This window comes from Contarinia nasturtii, unplaced genomic scaffold (genome assembly GCF_009176525.2).
Source record: "Contarinia nasturtii isolate CC-2019 unplaced genomic scaffold, AAFC_CNas_1.1 Cnas_scaffold_2678, whole genome shotgun sequence".
NCBI classification, from domain to species: Eukaryota; Metazoa; Arthropoda; class Insecta; order Diptera; family Cecidomyiidae; genus Contarinia; species Contarinia nasturtii.
In genome coordinates this window covers 676,880-695,716 of record NW_022199997.1, presented here as the reverse complement: position 1 = coordinate 695,716, position 18,837 = coordinate 676,880, and the positions used below count along the sequence as shown (strand labels likewise).

The 18,837-nt window shown below is 33.6% G+C and overlaps 1 protein-coding gene across 9 annotated transcripts in view; it reads right to left on the bottom strand.

The window, feature by feature from the left end:
• The window catches only part of LOC116348735 (TLD domain-containing protein 2), a 95,720-nt gene that overhangs the window by 44,106 nt on the left and 32,777 nt on the right, over positions 1-18,837 (bottom strand). For 7 of the 9 annotated variants that reach the window (XM_031779820.1, XM_031779823.1, XM_031779824.1 and 4 more), the window contains exons 1-3: positions 16,195-16,375; positions 14,954-15,176; positions 146-594 (exon numbers count right to left, since the gene is read on the bottom strand). The exons of the other annotated variants lie outside the window; for them this stretch is intronic. In XM_031779820.1, coding sequence (XP_031635680.1) covers positions 146-397 — 252 coding nt within the window. In that variant the 5' untranslated portion in view covers positions 398-594; positions 14,954-15,176; positions 16,195-16,375. Of the gene's footprint in view, positions 1-145; positions 595-14,953; positions 15,177-16,194; positions 16,376-18,837 lie in introns of those variants that run through there. 9 annotated transcript variants of the gene reach the window in all.

Genomic DNA, 18,837 nt, shown 5'->3' with positions numbered 1-18,837 from the left:
AAAAAAAACAGCGTAAATAAAAACAAAGAACCAATAAAAAAAAATGGGATGAAATTGGCGGCGAGTAAATTAAGTAAAGAAAAAACAATGTGATTGGAATGGAATAAATTTAACCGAAACAAAAATGAAATGTAATAAAAGTCACCTTGTTTTGTCGTCCCAAAAATGCAGTCGCAATTGAACTGCGTCGTTTTGATTTGGGATCGGTTAAACCACGACCACCGGCCAATAATCCAATAGCCAATGAACTGCGGCGTGGTGCCTTTGGTGGCAGTGTTGTTGGTATTTCAGGCAATACGTGACTAGTTTCTTCTTCTAACGACACTAATTCGGGAATTGAGCTTGTGCTCCAATCCTTGCGCTGTCGATACTTCCCTTGGAAAAATACGCTCGTCATTTTTTCTTTCTTTGTTTTTTAATGTGATCCAGTTTTAATTTGACTGACTCGTATTTCAGTTGTCACTAATTCAATGCTCTTTTTTTCTGATGCAAAACCGTCCAGATCTCGTATCAATTTATTCGTTCTTCAATTTTGATTCTCTCTCACTTCATGTATTTGTTGGCCAATTCAATCTTTGCAATTGTAAAAATGCTCTGAGATGAGGAATTGAAAGAAAATAGTGGAAAAATAAAAGTAAAAAAAATGAAATAAAATGTATAGATAAATCGTGATTATCGCTTTCATTGGCTTGCTCGAGTAGAAAAGGTATAGAAAATGGTGAAAGTTATAAGAGAGATAATTATTTCAACAAAAACAAAATCATCGAGTCTATTTCCATAAATGAAGTAAGTGAAATGAATATATTGTTTGGTCGTTGATGTGATTTATTGTCTGCATTGAAATATTATAAATTTTGATAGTAAAAATAGCACAGTGCACAGTGTTTGCAAGGTCTAGTGCGAAAAAAAGACATGATAATGCCTTGTTTGGTTTGTGTGCTCCAATTTTTTTTATGGAAATAGTTTCAACTTTCTATTGTTTGGCTCTGTACACGATCCAACTGATAAGAAGTCACATCTTTCTCTCCCTTTCGTGCGCGCGATCGCGTAATCCGATGTCATTTGTATCAAATAGATAAATCGCGTAAATTCTGTGTGTGTGTCCGCCATACAACATGTCTTCATTGTGCACATCGTATATTACTTTGTTCTCCATAACAAATAAATAATAGAAAAAACAAAAACATAAAAAAACATTGTAGAAATAATCGCTGTTGTGCACGATATTTAATTTATTACTATTTATAATGAATGAACTTAATAAGGCAATCAAAACGGCGCAATTTTATTTAATATGTTGTACATGCGTTTGTTGGTGTGTATTCTTTGCTCTTTCTAACTTTGCGCGCATACAATTCATTTTTATGAATTTGCATCATGTTGGCAATAATTTTAAGCTTTATGTAAATATGCAAATCGAGAATTAATTAAGTGCTATTGACTACATAAAATAGACGAGATCACATTATGCGCGGCGTTTAGTTTGAAAACATTTTTTGTTTCATTCAAATTTATGTGCATTCTAAGAGTTTTTCGGTTTGCCCATTAGTTTCGTTGATATTTTTTATTTTGTTTCGAAAAAATGCACAAATCATTTGTTATTTGATTTGTTATTGCTGTTGTTAATGCTTGGGGGCGGTCAAATCGTTTTTAATTGCATGAAATAAACATTTCAACAGCACATTGCTGCAATAGTTTGTGTATTAAAAGATTGATTTCGTTTCTTTTAACATACCGAAACACATGACCATATTTATCGAGTTGATTTTCAGGGATTTTTTTCGATTTGGCAATTTTAATTTGAATTACATCAATTCGATGTGTGATTTTATAAATATATATCGATGATATTTGAGAGATAAGATGTTTGATAATTCATAAAAACCAAAGTTCAGGGTGCATATTTCATCAAAATCAAATCAATCGCATTTAAATGGTGGCAAAAGTTCGATACAAAATTTACGATCGACTTTTATTATAGACACTTGCTAGAAAAATGCATTATTATTTTAATATGGATGCATAAAATGCACAACAAAACTAAGACCATGAATTTAAATTACAGTTGTCACTTTGACGTTAAATATACTAAATACTAATGACACTGAAGTGATTTGAGAAAAGTTCGTGCGCACGAAGAAAAGTAACACTTGGCCAATACTTTTCCATCGTTAAATGAAACATTTATTGTTTGTGGGCCTTTTCAAACAAAACAAAAACAGTGAAAATATTCTTCTGTTGTTTATTCTTTGCGAGTGAAATGCTCATTAGCTCGACTGATTGATGTGTGTACAACAAAATTATTTGTATACTTAATTCAGATCGAATGGTTCACGAACCTCACAATGCATTGGGTGTATCGAATGACGCCAATAGAATGAGAGGAAATTAGCACAAAAATTGTTTATTTTTATCACAGAATCAAGTAAACGTGATGATGAACGAAACGCAAATTTAAAATACGCTGTTTGAATGGTTCTCGAAAAAAAAATTTAAGCAAAAAATCAGTCACACACAACAGAAAACTCGTTGAGAAACAATGAAAGCGAAAAAAGAAAAAAATCAAAACAAAACAAACCGCCCAATTGTAAGAAGAACACAGCACGAGTAGAATGAGTGGATTCTATTTATACCATAAAGGCAACGCATTTCTTGAATCGATCGAATCAACATTGTTTAAAGTTTTCAGTGCAATGCTGTGATGGCAGCGCGTTATAACGTAACTTCATCGTATTTATAAGATAAATTTCGTCGATCCGAAATTCCGATTGTACGAGTCTTACGAACTCGCGCAGCGTATCGGCATCGAACGAATAAGGAACCGAACCGAATCGTTTGCGACGTTGATATTGCGTTACACCGTTTTTGTTTTCCTGTTTATGGTCAACATGTCGAAATGTAAACACGAAAGGTACGCGCCAGTCCAAGATGTACATTTATGTATGGAGGCATGTATTTTACAGAAGCTGGCATTCAACCTTGAGATCGGCTTTGTATTGCTTTCGTCGTTCGTTTGTTTGTGTGTATTTTTTCACTTTGAAATGAAGCTGTAGTTTTTTTTATTTGCTGTTTTGCTGAATTAAATCGCTTGCTTGCATTAAATCGACTTGAATTATTGTTGACGTCAATGGATGCAGATGTATCAACACATTGCCAAAGGAGAACAAAAAATCATACGGAATCTTTTAACTTTTGTGAACAACAATTCAACATTTTTTTTCAGCTTTGATTATTTTGCACACATTATTTTGATTGTTTGTCACATCAAGACGAATGATAATCTAATAATTTCTCGCTTCTTCTAGTTGTTTGTATTGAGTATTTTTATCTACTCGCCACAGTGTATTTTATCGAACGTTTTCTCGTTGTAATAGTTGCCAAATTGAGTACATCTCATCGAAAAATAACTATCATTTTCATACGGTTCGATCCAAGGTCAGTTATCGCCGATTTGGACCTCATACCGACACTGTATGAGTGTAATAAAAGTTATGGGTGAATGCACGGCATAGCAATATTTACAGCTACAAATATGTACACGATATGCCAAACCAATGAACTTATCATAGGTTGGCGATATTTGAAACGGCACGCAATACTCAACAATGCTTGCACAATGAATTTATAGGGTCTAATGTATACAATGATCTTGCATAAAGCACAATTGTGCTTACTTCAAATCACCATCACTTTTTCTTTCGTTCTCTCTTTTTCTCTCTCTCTCTATCCCAACTTAATTATCACATTTATCAACGGTCGATCAACAAAATGAATCGAATTTTAATTGTAGGTGCTGTACGAGATTGTTAGATAAAAATCTACGAATGTATTAAGTAGTTCAGCACCTTGAATTGAATTGAAACTCATGCAAAAGACCCTTCATGTTGTTTGATTGAATGAATTCAATTTGAATATATGAAAACAAAAATAAAATAAAAATCATAACCCGAAACATTGTTTTGCGTACGTTGAAGTTATGCGGTAGAATGGGGCTGTCGAATTAATCAAAGTTCATTGCACACACACAGAGACACACGCTCACACCGTTGCCCGTATTTATCAAAATGAACGCGGGCACATTTGAATACAGTGAAATATGCGGAGATGGTGATGAAACGGAGCATGACATCTGTCATTTGTTTTTTTAATCGGTTGTACCATAGCACCGATGTAGTGTCATCGATGTTCAAGTATATATACCAAATTTGTCGGAACGTTTGTTGGTGGTAAATGTTTCTTTAGCACGATTAATGACAGCCCCAGAAGTCAATTCTCTTGATACCGAAAAATGTACGTCAAACATTAGTATTCACTGTCGAGTATTCGTGTACTTGACGTAAACGAGGAACTTGCGAGTTATATCGAGTTATACTACTTAATTGTTCCGTAAAACCATCAAACGATTGAAATGGATGAGTTAAAGTGGAAGTTTGAGCATAGAAAAAATTCGCTAGATGATAAGCAGAAAAATGGTGATTCCTTTCACTTCCAATCCCAAATGGAATCGTCACATCCAATCCCAAATGGAAGCGTTAGTCACTGACTGTGTATGAGATGTTAACACAGAAAAACATGAACCATCTCTAGTAGAGCAGCCGAAACATCAATTCATACACTTCTTATTTTCGCACATGAATTTCGTTGTTACAGAACTTCTGTACACAGGCAATGTGTGATTAATAAAATTGCATGACTATGCAGAAAAAAGCGCGTTGGTTTGCAAAGTCGCTGTGATGTTGCCAGTCATTTTCCTGCGTGCAAAAAAAACACTGTCTCATATATGTGCATTGTGTATAGCTCTGAAAAAAGGAGTCATTGTTCTTTTATGGCATCGTTTTTGTTGCTACTGTTACACCAACAACGTCACTTTAATTTGTTTAATCTAGTATACGAAATCGCCATATGCACGGTGTGTATGTGCCATATACATTGTATGTTTCATCGCGTGTAAGGTCACCTTCTCTTTCTCTTTCTCTCGATGTATGATCGTTTAAAACGATTGGCACGCGCCATTTCATCAATGCGCTATATGTTTCACATATCTGAATGTTTTCTCACATCGAAAGACATTCACTCACAAAATTACACAATAAAAATCTTAATTCGGCAATTTTTTTTTTGTTATTCGCAATGTATTTCACTATCTCATTTTGTCCTCAACAATATTTGTTTGGATTAAAAGTTTTTCAGTTGAATTTGGTTGAATTTTATATAGAAACCATTTTAATATGAAACGATAATTTTTACGACATGGCATTTCACACAAAATGGCTTTTTATATTAACATGAACACGGTAAATTAAGGTAATAAAATTTTAATTCAGCAACTATCGAGAGGAAATTCTTATTTGTTTTTAACTTAATGGGAAGTGTTATGGGTTTGATATCAAATTGAGCGAAGGAATACGTAGAGAGTGAGGAAGACTGTGAGCCATAAACTCATACTAAGGATGTTAATTCTACAAAGGCAAGCAAAACGCACTGCAAATAATCGGTGCGTTTGTGTTTTATGACTTTGGGTCTATTGATTTTTCTATTTAACGACTTGAGCTTTTGTCATTCAATTACATTTGGCTAACGAGCGACTTTTCTTGATTGTCAATAGAAAAGTTCTAGTTTTTTTTCTCAATCGTTTTGCAAATATTCCACCAAACAATAGAATTTTACAGAAAAATATCATCATCATTATCATCACCATCGTCATTAGAATATTCCGACAAAATTGTGTGTTATTTTCTTTCCCTGGTAGTAGCAACATTTTTGGCTAAAAAACACACATCCAATTACAAGCTCTAGTGGAAGTAACGAGTTTGGCAAAATAAAATTTGTATTTGCATTTTGAAATAAGCGTACCGAGCATCACGTACCATCGACTCTTTTCTCGCACAAACAAGCAACTTCTATGTTCTCGTCTGCAAATGTTGGCTGGTACAGTGAAGGGCATGTAAAACATATCCGAAACTCTTGTTCAACTGTTTAATTTGTAAAATGTGGCCAAATAATTTCGGTGTATATGCATATGAATGTGTTTGCATGGTGCAATAATTTTGTTGGAAGAATTCGTGTCTATCTTTTATCTCTCGCTCTCCCACTTCGGGAATTTTCATTTGAACATTTTCAATGAATAAAATTCAGTTTTGGCTAATAAAATGTTACAAAACTATATGAATTGGCACATACCGACAAAGAGAAATAGAAGGAGAGGAATCAACTTTATCTTTCATTCTCTTTTGAGTTTTATGCGATTCACTTGCAAAATAACCAACCATATGAATTACAGTACATTCAACGTCGTATACTGACACTGATTTTATGTTGGTTGCTTGGCACACACATACGAATACAAACACTCAAAATGAACGGCATTTCGTATGTTTGCGTTTCTCTATTTTCGCAATGTCTTTTCATCTTTCAAACGTGCGTTCATTTAGCTCGAACGAAAATATGTCAAATTCAACGCAATATCACACATTCAAGAGAGAGAAAGAGAAAAAGACAGTCACATGCTGCGGTATTTGATGTCATTCCGTTAGTCTGTGTATTACAACATTTATTGCAGACCGTCAATAACTAAAGTAACTACATTTCGTCAGATTGTTTTTTTTTTCGCCAAATACATATAATTTAGTTCCTTTCAGTAAACGCATACATTTCTCAGAGTTTCCGCAATCCATCGGAGTTATTTTTTTACGATTTACACATCTCTGTCCGATATATTTTGCATAATTCTAACAGAAAGGGAACAAAAAGATAAACTCAATGTGATTGTAATAAACAGTTGACGATGTTTCCGGCATATTGTTTTATGATAAAAAAATAGATACACGAAGAAGGTTAGATTTAGATTGGATGCAAAAAAAATAATAGTAGATTGACGTAAATGTCAATTATAAACATAGAATGCGGAGAATCTTGTCCGTCGCAACGCTTTGAATATTGTGGCACTCGTGCATCCTGAACATTTCGTTCTTAGCTTGAGGCCACACTAAATATAAATAATAAATAATTTGATGCGTAGTGCTCTCTTTCAAAACATTTTTTTTACCCAGCCATAAAAATGCTCAGACATTTTTTTATCTGCGCCACTGACGAAAAAGAATCGGTGTAATAAAATGCCGTATTTCTTGATAATCTTAAGTTTTATTGTCTCGGTAGCAGCTGTGTTTTGCGTGTTCCGTTTAATTTGGTCGTTCAATCAAAGTCAACAACAGTATTACACGGGCCGAGCTTTTTTTTCTTAACATCATTCATAACATACATTTTTGCATTTTTTTTTTCTTATTTTGTGCTGATTGTTAGCAAAGCTGTGCTTGGAATCTGAATCAAGTTCAAGCATTTCGCTTGAACAAGTTTATTCGTGGTCATATTCAAGTGTGCGCTACGCACAAAAAAAAAACAATTACGCATAGTTGAATTGGGTTTCTTTCGATTACGTTGAAAACCATGGAATTATTGTGTGAAGCTGCTGTTTTTACCAAGTGGCACACAGACTTGATCTTTCGGGCAAAACCAAATGGATTTTTGACATTGAGTGCATTCTCATCGTCAAGGTATGAGAACGTTCAATAATTGATTCATTTTTTTCTTTCATTTGAGCTTCAACTACTTCACCAATTAATTTCCGAAGAAATACGACATTTATCGGCAGATATAATGCTAATGTTCATTCGTACACAATCTATAGTGAATACGAAAATGAAACCCAAAATGTAAATGCAAACGGAAATTATCTTAATAATTTTGAATGAAAGAAGATTCCAGTTCTACCAATTCAAATGGAAAATATCACATTTCAAATATTCGAAGCGATAGAAGCAAATGATATTTAATATTAATTTACTGGATTCAAAAGGTAACCTAATATTTGAAAAGTAAATCAGTTGAATTGTATGAACGTTCTGAAATGTGCCACACAGTTTAAATGATGAGACCTACATCTGCATTTTATAGAGCAATTAACACAATTTCCTACTTTTCAGTCACTTTAGCTTACGAGTTTCTATTTATTTATGAAATTCTTCTCCATGCATTTCATTTACAGAGCAACACGTACTGCAAATAAACCGTGCATGTGTGACAAATTGTATTTGCGGCACTTTCGTTTTCTTTCAAAAAAAAAAAAAAATTGTAGATTGCCGTCAGTCATATTTATTACGTCGTTTTTTTACTATCCCGCTACCGTAATGAAATCCACTTGAGCCCTAGTCAGTAGTAGTTTTTTTTTTCATTCGATGTATGTATATGTCAAGCCCTTCAAACATTTAGCTGGAACTTATAATTATGTGTATACACTTGAAGTTTTAAAAAACAGGAGAGTCAACTATTGCGATTAAATTATTTTATCGTTGTGTTATGTGTATGTGTGTGCGCGCGCGCGCTTCTGTCTGCTGGATTCAATTCATTGGCCGAATGAAATAACTGAATGGAATAACAATGTTTGAATTGTAATGTTGTTGACACAATCGAAGAGACAAATAGAAATAATAAATAAACATACCATATTACGACGCGATGTAACCTGAGTGCTTATATCATTTTGGATTGTGCAAATAAATATGCTATCGATTTGATTGATTCCGTCTTTATTTCAAAAGCATTGTAATCATATAGCAGTGTACAGTTTACTGTGTCGCCATCCAAACTTAAAACGCAAACACATTGTCTTATGTGGATAAAAATTATAATACAGGAACACCAAATCGATAAACAAATTTCGTATGCAATTATTTCAGTGAGGGTTTTTTATTTCGATAGATCCATATGTGTGTGAGTCACGCTTGTGTGAGTCACTCGTAAAAATAATAACGAAACAAACGCATTTACAAATTTGGCAACGCTCAAAACCAATCAAAAGATTTACAAGAGAGTGGTTTAAGGAATATCATATATGCTATTGCATAAAATGCCATTTTAAAATAGAATTGAAGTTGTAATTTTTTAAAAATAGCAGCAAATATAAATATAATAAATCTCCTGATATAGATTTCGATGCTGGTAATTCGTTATATGCTTTAGAATTTTAAATCGATGGGAATTTCTATTTCAATGAAAGTTGTTTTTTTCCTTCTCTATCTCTACTGCACCAAGTATAGATTGAAATCGATTCATGCAATTTTGTATTTTGAATTGCTATTTGTAAATTGTCGAGGTCGAAACACTCCACAACGATGTGAAATCGATTTTTTTTCTCCCGCACTCCCTCTTTCTCTCTCGAGCAAAAAAAAATCACATGTTTCCACTCGGCATGGAAAATTGTACTTTCATAATGTGTATTCCCATGTATACATACATTATTTCTTTTATGGAATGAAAGAAAAGCAAAATTGAACGACAACATTTACAAAGGAGAAAAAAAAACTGTACAGTTGTGTTAAATAAACAATAAGCTTTTGGAATATTCGGCTAAAATGAATTTTGCGCTTTTCATGTTTGATTTCTCTTTCTCACAACCAAGTTTTCAGTGAGCTCAAGCGATATTCGATTTTTTATCATGAGACGCACAAATAGAGCACATATACACAAATATATATCGTACAAAAGTCACTATAAATAATGAATAATATCAAATGTCAAGTGTGTGAACAAATACAGTCGCTTCAACACACATATCAAATCATTTTGAATGCTAAGCTCTCTTTTCATTCTACGTCTTTACGATATATTGCGATTTCTTCTATCTCCATTTTGATATAAAATTCGATACAGATAAATCATTATTGATTTCCCTCTCTTTTCGTCTGTCTTCTCTCATACACGCTCGTTACGGTCGCGATTTTGCTGTCGCATGGCATTTCTCATTGAATTTAATAAAATTTTGATCAAATATAAAAAAAATTAAGATACTTGAATTCAACTCGCAGCTGTATGCTTCACATAATGGTATGAAATTCAATGCGCAATGGCGATTACAAACGAACAATTCGCATTGATAAATGATTTTTATTTGCTGAATGGGATTGTTTTTGCGCTTCTGATTTTGGAGCGAAAGACAGATAGAGAGCAAACAGACACATGAAGAATATAAGAAAAGAAAGACGAAGTAGTCGCGTGTCAAAATCATCATTCATATTGAATTTGCACGCATATTTTAAAGAATACATACTGGCATGTGGGTGGCGGAATACTTAGGTTGAAACGAATGTGTGTGTGTGTGATCATCTCATATGACCGGACTGAATAATGAGCCGCATTAAACTGTGAATACTAAAAAGTCACACTTCGAAACCAAACCAAGTCAATTAACTTTAAGTGTATAAAATCGATTTATTGACCCTCTACTTTCCAATTTTGTTTTTTGCTTGAAAGAAAAATGCATCGAAATTCGATTTAAGTGATCGAACCTGTGTTGTCATTAGCCAAAATTTCAATTTCCTTTTTATGGTGAGCGCGCGTGTAACGAATTCAAAATTCAATAAGTTAGATAATTTTTGGCATTGGATGTGAAACAATCAAGGTTACATTTAAATGGTCGCTAGATAAGATATTTCGATTGTTTTTTTGCTTCCGAAAGAGATTTCGAGAAATCCATATTCTTGACATCAAACGATCGACTTATTCAAGCACGTGAGCTCATTTTTATTTTTTTAGATAACATTTTAGCTAAATTCTTCGAAATACTTCACTTTTTTTTGAAAATACTTTACTTGTTTAGAAAAAAAGTGCTGCATCACTTGAAATAAAGCAGTAGCCAATTGAGAAACTCAATTGAAGTTACGATAATCTAAGCGAATGCGTCGCATTCAATCCAGATCAATAAAAATCGTTCAATCGACAGCTTTTGCGGTCGAATCAAATTTAATTTGTCTTTTTGAATCAATATTTGATTCGCACCGCATCTGTGATTCATGATATAAGCAAAGTACTTGTGCGTTGTGCGTTCGCAACATATCACTATTGTGATGAATTATTCATAAAATCAGAAAATTTGATCTGTATGTATAAAACCAATTTGCCTTATGATGAAAGATGTATGCGCTCATCTTAGTTATACATATATTGAAATGAACAAATGAGCATTCGTGTTGAAAGGCTTATTTCTCTCTCGCTTGTGTCATGCTCGGTTCCAAATTGGCAAAACGACTTTTTGTGTCGAAAATATGCCCCAATTGTGCCAATGAATAAAATAAATAGAAAACACATATCGAACGAGATCACTGCTTCTTTCTAAAAGGCAAATTTGCTTACTCTTTTTCTCATCTTCTAGAAAGGCATTACAAAAGTCAACAACGGTCCCGTTTGCACACACTATGACTCATAGATTGTGTGAAAAAAAGTCGAATCGGAACATAAATGAATCGATAATTCTCGAGTTAAAACACTCTTGAGTTATTTATTATGAATTGACGTATTTTCTATATGACGGCTAGTCGAAAATCATTAACCTGTACTCGTCTTTCAATCGCATGTGACACAAAAATGCGAACATGATAAGGTTCAATTCAAATGTGTACGGCAAAATTGGTCAGCACACAAGAAACATTTATAAATACTTTTAAACCGGACCGTAGTCTATATATTAAAATGGTGCGGCGCCATAAATATTATTTTGCGTTCAAGTACACCGCTTTATTATTATTGCCAAACTATTTACCGACAATCATTATTACCGCTAATCTATACTTGAAAATTTAAATTGCGAACTTATTTTTGTTGTTCGTCGAACACCTTCTAAAGCATATCGAAATTTAGCGCAAGAATTGTATGGATTATTATATAAATGATGTTGTAATATTTACACTTCTCTCGCACTTCGGTGTTGTCACAAAATCAACATTTACACGCGACCATACCCCGGGCTTTGCAATAAGAAATAGCAATGAAACGTTTGTCTCATTGATCGGCCTCAAAAGAGAAAAAAAAATAGAACTTTGTCCTGTGCAATAAAAAAAATGCCTGTTGCAAAAAAAAAACGATCGCAAATTTATCAACAGTTGAAAGCGAACAAAATTTTTATTATGTCATTTGACGCTATGATTATTATGAGTGTTCAATGGTAGTAATTTATAGCATTTTCAATAAAACTATTCATTGGCTCGAATGATAGCGACGTCAGTGTCGATGGACGCGCAAAATATGTGGAGTGAAGCGGAATTTTTTTATTCATATATAATACTATTTTTGGACAAAAACGTTTTTTTTTGTGCTTTCTGAAAAAAAAAAAATGATAAAACCAAAATGACCGCACATACACTATCTGCATGACTTGCATTCGCTCATGGCAATTAATACTCTTGTTTATTTGCACGAGTTACATCACATGAATTTGAATTTCAAAGGAAAAAAAACACACAACAACATACGGGCAAAGACATCAGAAAAGAGTCGTATCAAATAATGTGTGCTCTGAATAAACTTCTGAAAGGTTTCAGCTGTGTAATATCATTTTGTATGGAATGTAGTGTAGAAACGATTCTTTTAAGTTTGTTTTCTCTTTTTTTTAATTTTTAATTTTACACATATGCGTCACACTGCCGCCAAATTCATGAATTGCATGCGGTTCAATGATGAAAACTCTTTGATGAGCATTGCTCTCATTAGCTGCAGCTATATGTACTTCCTGTATGCGCGATGTATTTGCTTTTGTTTTCCATCTCGAATGCACGCATAGAAAATGCGCCGAACCAATTAAATATATACTCTCACTGTTTTTGTTAATAATATTTTAAAATTTATGTTGTTATTTATCGTTGTCGAGTATTAAATCAACGTCGAACATTTAAAGCTAAATTGAGCTCCATGTGAATTTTTTTGTGAATAACTCCCATAGCAAAAATTGAAATAAACGCCTCAACCATCATTTAATTTTTTTCTACCTCTGAAAAATTCGAGATTTTTTTTTCTTTGACAGTTGCAAATTCCTTTGCGCAACAACAAAGCCCATTTATTTTAATCGGTTTGTTCATACGCTTTATTTTCGCTTCTGGTATGCAAGAGAGAAATGTCATTTTGTGCAATGGAAAAAAAAATCTCTCTTTCAATTTGCATTGCCCATTAATATTCACCGTCGAATCAAACAGTCAACGGACTCGCGTTCACGTACCATTCTTGAATGAAGCCCGCTCGATCATATATTTTTTTTGGAATGAAAAATGTGAGCACGGCGTGCGCCTGCGATGAAAACTTGTTTTCGTACGCAACTCAAATAAAAAAAAATGCTCGATCCATGCTCGACCGTTCTCTAACTAGCCACGATCAAAAGAGTCTGTGTGTGATACATTTGTAGACAAAGTAATAAGCATTTCCATTCAACAAACACGTATGCATGTATTGCAATGTGTAAGCAACAGTTAAAATAGTTGCACGTTCATGTGTAAACATGCAAAGACCATTTCCCGTGTACGAAAATGCAGAAAATAAACGAAACAAATGTAAAAATAAATATTTTGCCTCGACAGAAAAACGAACAGCAGCAACAACAAAAAATCTGATAAAGAATGGTATATTGTTTCAGAAGCAACGAAGTTTGCAATTATAAGAATACATGCAAGCGATGACATGAAAAAAAAGGATAATAAGAGGAGGCGTCAGTAGTGTCCGGATATATAAAAGCTTATTTGTTTGCTGTCGTGTGAGCATTGCTATCTGCTTCATTGAAATACATTCGCAAATGATTCATACTAGCATACTTTTGTGAGACACTGACGCCTATTTTTCAGAAATTCAGTAAATTGAATTCAAAAATTATGTATGCTACATTGAGATTTGTATATTTACATTTTCAAAAGATCCGCCAAGTGGCAAATTTATCGCTACTCGGAGCCAAAACAAACAATCAGCTAGAACATCCTTGTTTACTCTAGAACAACAAGTTTCCAATCGACGTTGATAAACTTAACAGATTGACTCTTAATTTTTCATGTTGTCTTTTTCAAGTATTTGATCCTCGCGCACACTTTGTCTACATATTTTTGCATATCTTGCATTTAAAACTCGTCAGAATCATGCAGATCACCAAAATTAACGGCACGAATGTCGTTTAATAGATATCAAATTCTTTGCCGATAAGAAACCAAGTTTAGAATAAATTGCCGTGAGAATAACAGGAAAACATTTGATATTTAATGAATTTAGAAGTTTGAATTCGATTCCCAGACGATGGCTGGCTATATTTTTTGTGTCGTTATAATTGATCATCGACGTCTCATCGCAAAATTGTTATTGAAAACCGATCAAATAACCTTCTGGTCTAGTCAAATAGACATTTCTTTTGCCACATTTACATCGCATTGTTATTGTTGTTAAATTCATTTGCACCACTAAATAATCATTGTTTCAATTGGCAGCCTGTTGTCAGTAATTTTCTATTTTTTTTCTTCCTGCTTGCATGCGTTAATTTCAACTTGATAAATATTTGCATTCTTGCTTCGTTAAAACGAAGAAACGGAAATTAAGTTGTTTGTTTCGCAAATGGATTAAATCGTCGAAATGATCATGTGGCTCTAGTTAATTGTACTTGTCGCTTGAAAAGTAAACGGCTATTTATTGCTGCGGAATATTCTACACCAACACGCTACCGCATACACACACAGTATAAACAGAGAAACGATCTCAATTTGATAATGTATATCAGAAGAGGGGAATAAAAATAACAAAAGCGACGAAAAACAAAACAAATAGATTCGGTACCGTGCAGTATTTAACGATTCTGTTCGCGGACATTTAACGATTTTGTTTTGATCGATTTTTGTTAATCGCTTCGCTTTGGTTATTTGCCGCAAACACCATTTTTTCGAGGAAGTGATGTAATTACGCATTCCAATTTTACCATTGCCTCCATTATGCAATAAACCGAAATACAGAGATCTTTTTTTATCTATTTGATGATTTCATTTTTACCAAATATTGACCTTAACACTTAACATTTTTTCCCATTCATTCTTCTCGAGCAAGCGATATTGCGATAATTTCACCTTAAACCTTTACTTCGAAAAATAAAATCCAATTTGCAACTTACAGGGGTATTTCTTTGACGGTCGAAATATTCCCAAATAGAATCTAAGAATCCGATTTTGGAAATTGATTTGACGTTTGTTTTTGTACACTTCTACTTTCAGTTTTTTTTGTTCACTTATTTTCAGTTTTAGATTAAAAATGCACTTGAAGAATTCACCAAAAAAATTCAGTCACATGATTAAAAGATTTCTTTTTTTCAACTTTTTTTTGTATAATGGACGATGCTGCGAATAATAAAACAAAATTCAAATAAATTCACTTTTCATTAATCAAACCAGTGCAGATAGTATTTTCGATCGAGAGAGCGCAATGATAACGTGACATCCGACGAAACCACGCTTAGAATTTGAAGATAAGTGCCCATGTTTTGGGTTGGGTTCATGGCGTAATTTTTTGTCAAAATAATGAAATTCGATGACTATACAAGTTGATTAGTCAAACAATCGAAAAACATTTTTATTACGAAATTCAGTCAGAAATGAATGTCAATTGACAGTCAAAGAAATGCTGCATATGAATATTTTTTTATACTATCTCCTTTGGATATTATTTTTCATTAGAAATGTTGAAAGAGTTCTTAGAAATAGCATCGGAAAAAAACTCTAATTAATTCAGTTTGTGTTTGTTTGACATATTTTCCCTCGTTCAATTCAAATGAATTTGTTTTTTTTTCGGTGACTTGTTCTTGAAATAAACTCATTTACAAACGAGTTGAGTTTGAAATGTGCACCGTTTTGTATGTTTGGTTTTTTTTTTGCTTTGACACAATACTTGCTGTTGCTCTAAACACAACGCCTGAACCCGATGGTGTTAACCATTACCCTAAAAATATACTTGTATGTTCACACATCGACCAAATGGATTCTAAGCGAAAATTTTGGCAATAAACAATGTAAATTTTTATTATAGTTAACGGTAAGATAAGTTTTAAAACGATGTGTTGCAATTGTTTGTGTTACTTGATATAATTTCGATCGTTTTCGTGTGTGTGAAAAAGTGGATGGAAGCCATCGAAAATATAAACACAGGCAATTTTTATCCGAAGATTTCCAAAAGAATTTTTATAAAGATCGATAAATTTAGATTTTTTTCTATTCATTTTAAACACCAAGCTATTCAATGGCGAGAATAAGAGAAATCGCTATTAAAGAGGTTGAACTGCGTTGAGTGGTTTTTTTTCCTCTCTTGTTCTCTTTCAAACACTGAATTGACACATTTTCGGATGGAAATTTTTTTGAAAACCTTTTCTTTTAATTTTTCGCAATTGATTGTCGTTGTTCTAATCGTCACGGAAATAGTTTTCATTAAATTTTCTGTCACTTTTCCAGTGTAACTTTCCAAAAACTACAGATTACAGAGTGGAATTAAACGAAAAATACAACGAAAAAAAATATATTGTTTTTTTTTCTTAGTACAGTGCGCACGAAACGAACATAGGAAACTGAATTCGTATCGCTTTGCAGTGGAATGGTTAAGTCGATGTCGTTTCACTGGGACCCGAGATCACCGTATACCGTTGTGCGCATGCGTTTTGCGTACGTGATTGCGACGCAATCTGCTTCTTGCTCTCTCTCACTGCGTCTATTTGTATCTTGTATGCGAGGCGAAGAAAAGAAAAACAACAACATACCAACAGACTATCGGAATTGTTGATGTAGTAATGTGCGCATATGTAGTTGTGTGGTTTGAAAAATGAGCTACGAGCCTCTAGTCTGGGCCAATATACCGACCAAATGACAGACAAACGTCAAACACATACTCTCTACTACACTTGCGCATATGGCTGGAAATGGCATGCAAGAATCGTGCAAAATAACATACGATAATATTTTTTGCAACGATTTGAAAGGGGAATAGAGACAAGAAGAGAATGTATATAGTGATATCTCAATGGTTGCGCACACAACTTAATACACAAAAAAGACGTTGTATTTGGCACCGCTTGGTTCTTTTTGATGTTGATGTGTGTGTACAAGAAGAAGAAACCGATCGAATTTTCTGAGTCTTAATCATAGTTCCATTCATTCAATGCCATTGTTCGAATGTTTATGTGAGCACACTTTTTTCTTTCTCTCTTCCTATCACATGCAAATTACATAACTGGAATATTGAGAAGAGGAAAATCCACACAATACATGTGCTTTTGTACTACGGCCGTTGTCTCGGCTTGCATCAGCATGAATATATATTTTCTCTGTGTGTTTTTTTTATTTGTAGAATATGCAGCTGTTTGTGATGCTCACTCAACGCATTGACGACAACACTATCCATTGGACGACTACGTTCCGATTTCTATGTTGTGGTTTTTTCTCTCTCGTTTATTTAGTATGCGTGCGTGTAAGTATGTGTTGGGTTTTTGAATTGTGCCAAAAACTCTGTCAGCAGACTGAATAGCGCGACATGACGTTTACGAATCCATTGCAATCAAACGAAATCAACAACAAAAAAAAAATACGATGGCTACGACAACAAATGAGAGAAATATACGTTTTTGTTTTGTGGTGCTCAATATTCAAATCGAGACTCGGATGACGAAAAACAATAAACATGAGCACCCGTCAAATAAAAATGCCGCGTAAATCTGGAGAAAAACGTGCACAATTTATCAAAATTGATATATTCTAAATCTGCTTTATTTTTAGCAACAAAACAAATACTTGAGACACGTATGTATTCGATTCACTGTCGAATATCATTTTTTGCGGACTGAAAATAAGTTTGAAATATCATCGCTTCAAAACAGAATGAAGATATGATGTCATTGTGTGAGCGATTATTACGCATCGCCGAAATGATAGTAGGCCATTCTAATCTTATTTATTGGTTTTGTCTTAACCAGGAACAGAACCATGGCAGTAAAACTACCAGGTACTTTTCTTCAAGCAGTTTAAATATTTAATGACTTATGTAGTACCTGGTTGCCATTCTGACCGCGTATACAAACTTAAAATCAATCAGGTTTAATCAAATGTATTTTTGTTTTGTAGAATATTTAAATGCAAGACAGGTTATTGGACTCGAATCATTTGAGACCCATAATATGATTACTGGCGGCAATGCAAATAAAAAACAGCAAAAAATATCAAATTAAAATGCTAATTCCATTGTTTTCTCAATTCACGCTTCATTCCCGGCGAATAAATTATGGACTCGAAAAAATAAGCGGCCGAAATTCCTCTTTTTGTTATTGTTCAACACGAACACAAATCCACAAATGAGAGCCTGAAACCCAAAACAAATTATAAAAATTCTTTTCGGAAAAAGAGCATAAGAAATTATTGAGCACAAAACGAGAATATAGAGTTAAAACAACACATAGAATACTGAGAGCAAAAGTAGCATATATCGATTTGCTGTTTTTACTCTCAATTCTGTATATTGTATTTTAACTCTCAGTTTTTAGTTATTCGCCTCATCTTAGCACTGAAAATGTATATCTTTTTATTTGGAACCGATAAATATTATATTTGCTTTCGTCAAAAACATGAGACGAATAAAAACTGAGAGCAGACATTAGGTTCGAGCTATGCATATAGCGGCTGCTATTTTATAGGTGCTATTCATAGGCGCTATTTAATTCGTGTGCTGTATGTAAAACCGAGTAGGAATATCATAGCCTACTATTCTTTTGTACATTTTAATGTGAGTACGAGAGAGATGTAGAAAATAACGCACAATATGCATAAATGCATTAAAACGAGATCAATAGCGCCTATGAATAGCGGCTATGAAATAGCAGCCGCTATATCCATAGCTCAAACCTAATGTCTGACTGAGAGTCAAAATATAACATATTGCTTGTTTGTTTTGTGGCTAACTGGATTGACATTCAGTTATAATTCTCAGTTCTGTATATGCTCTTTTAACTCTCAGTTTTTTTCTATC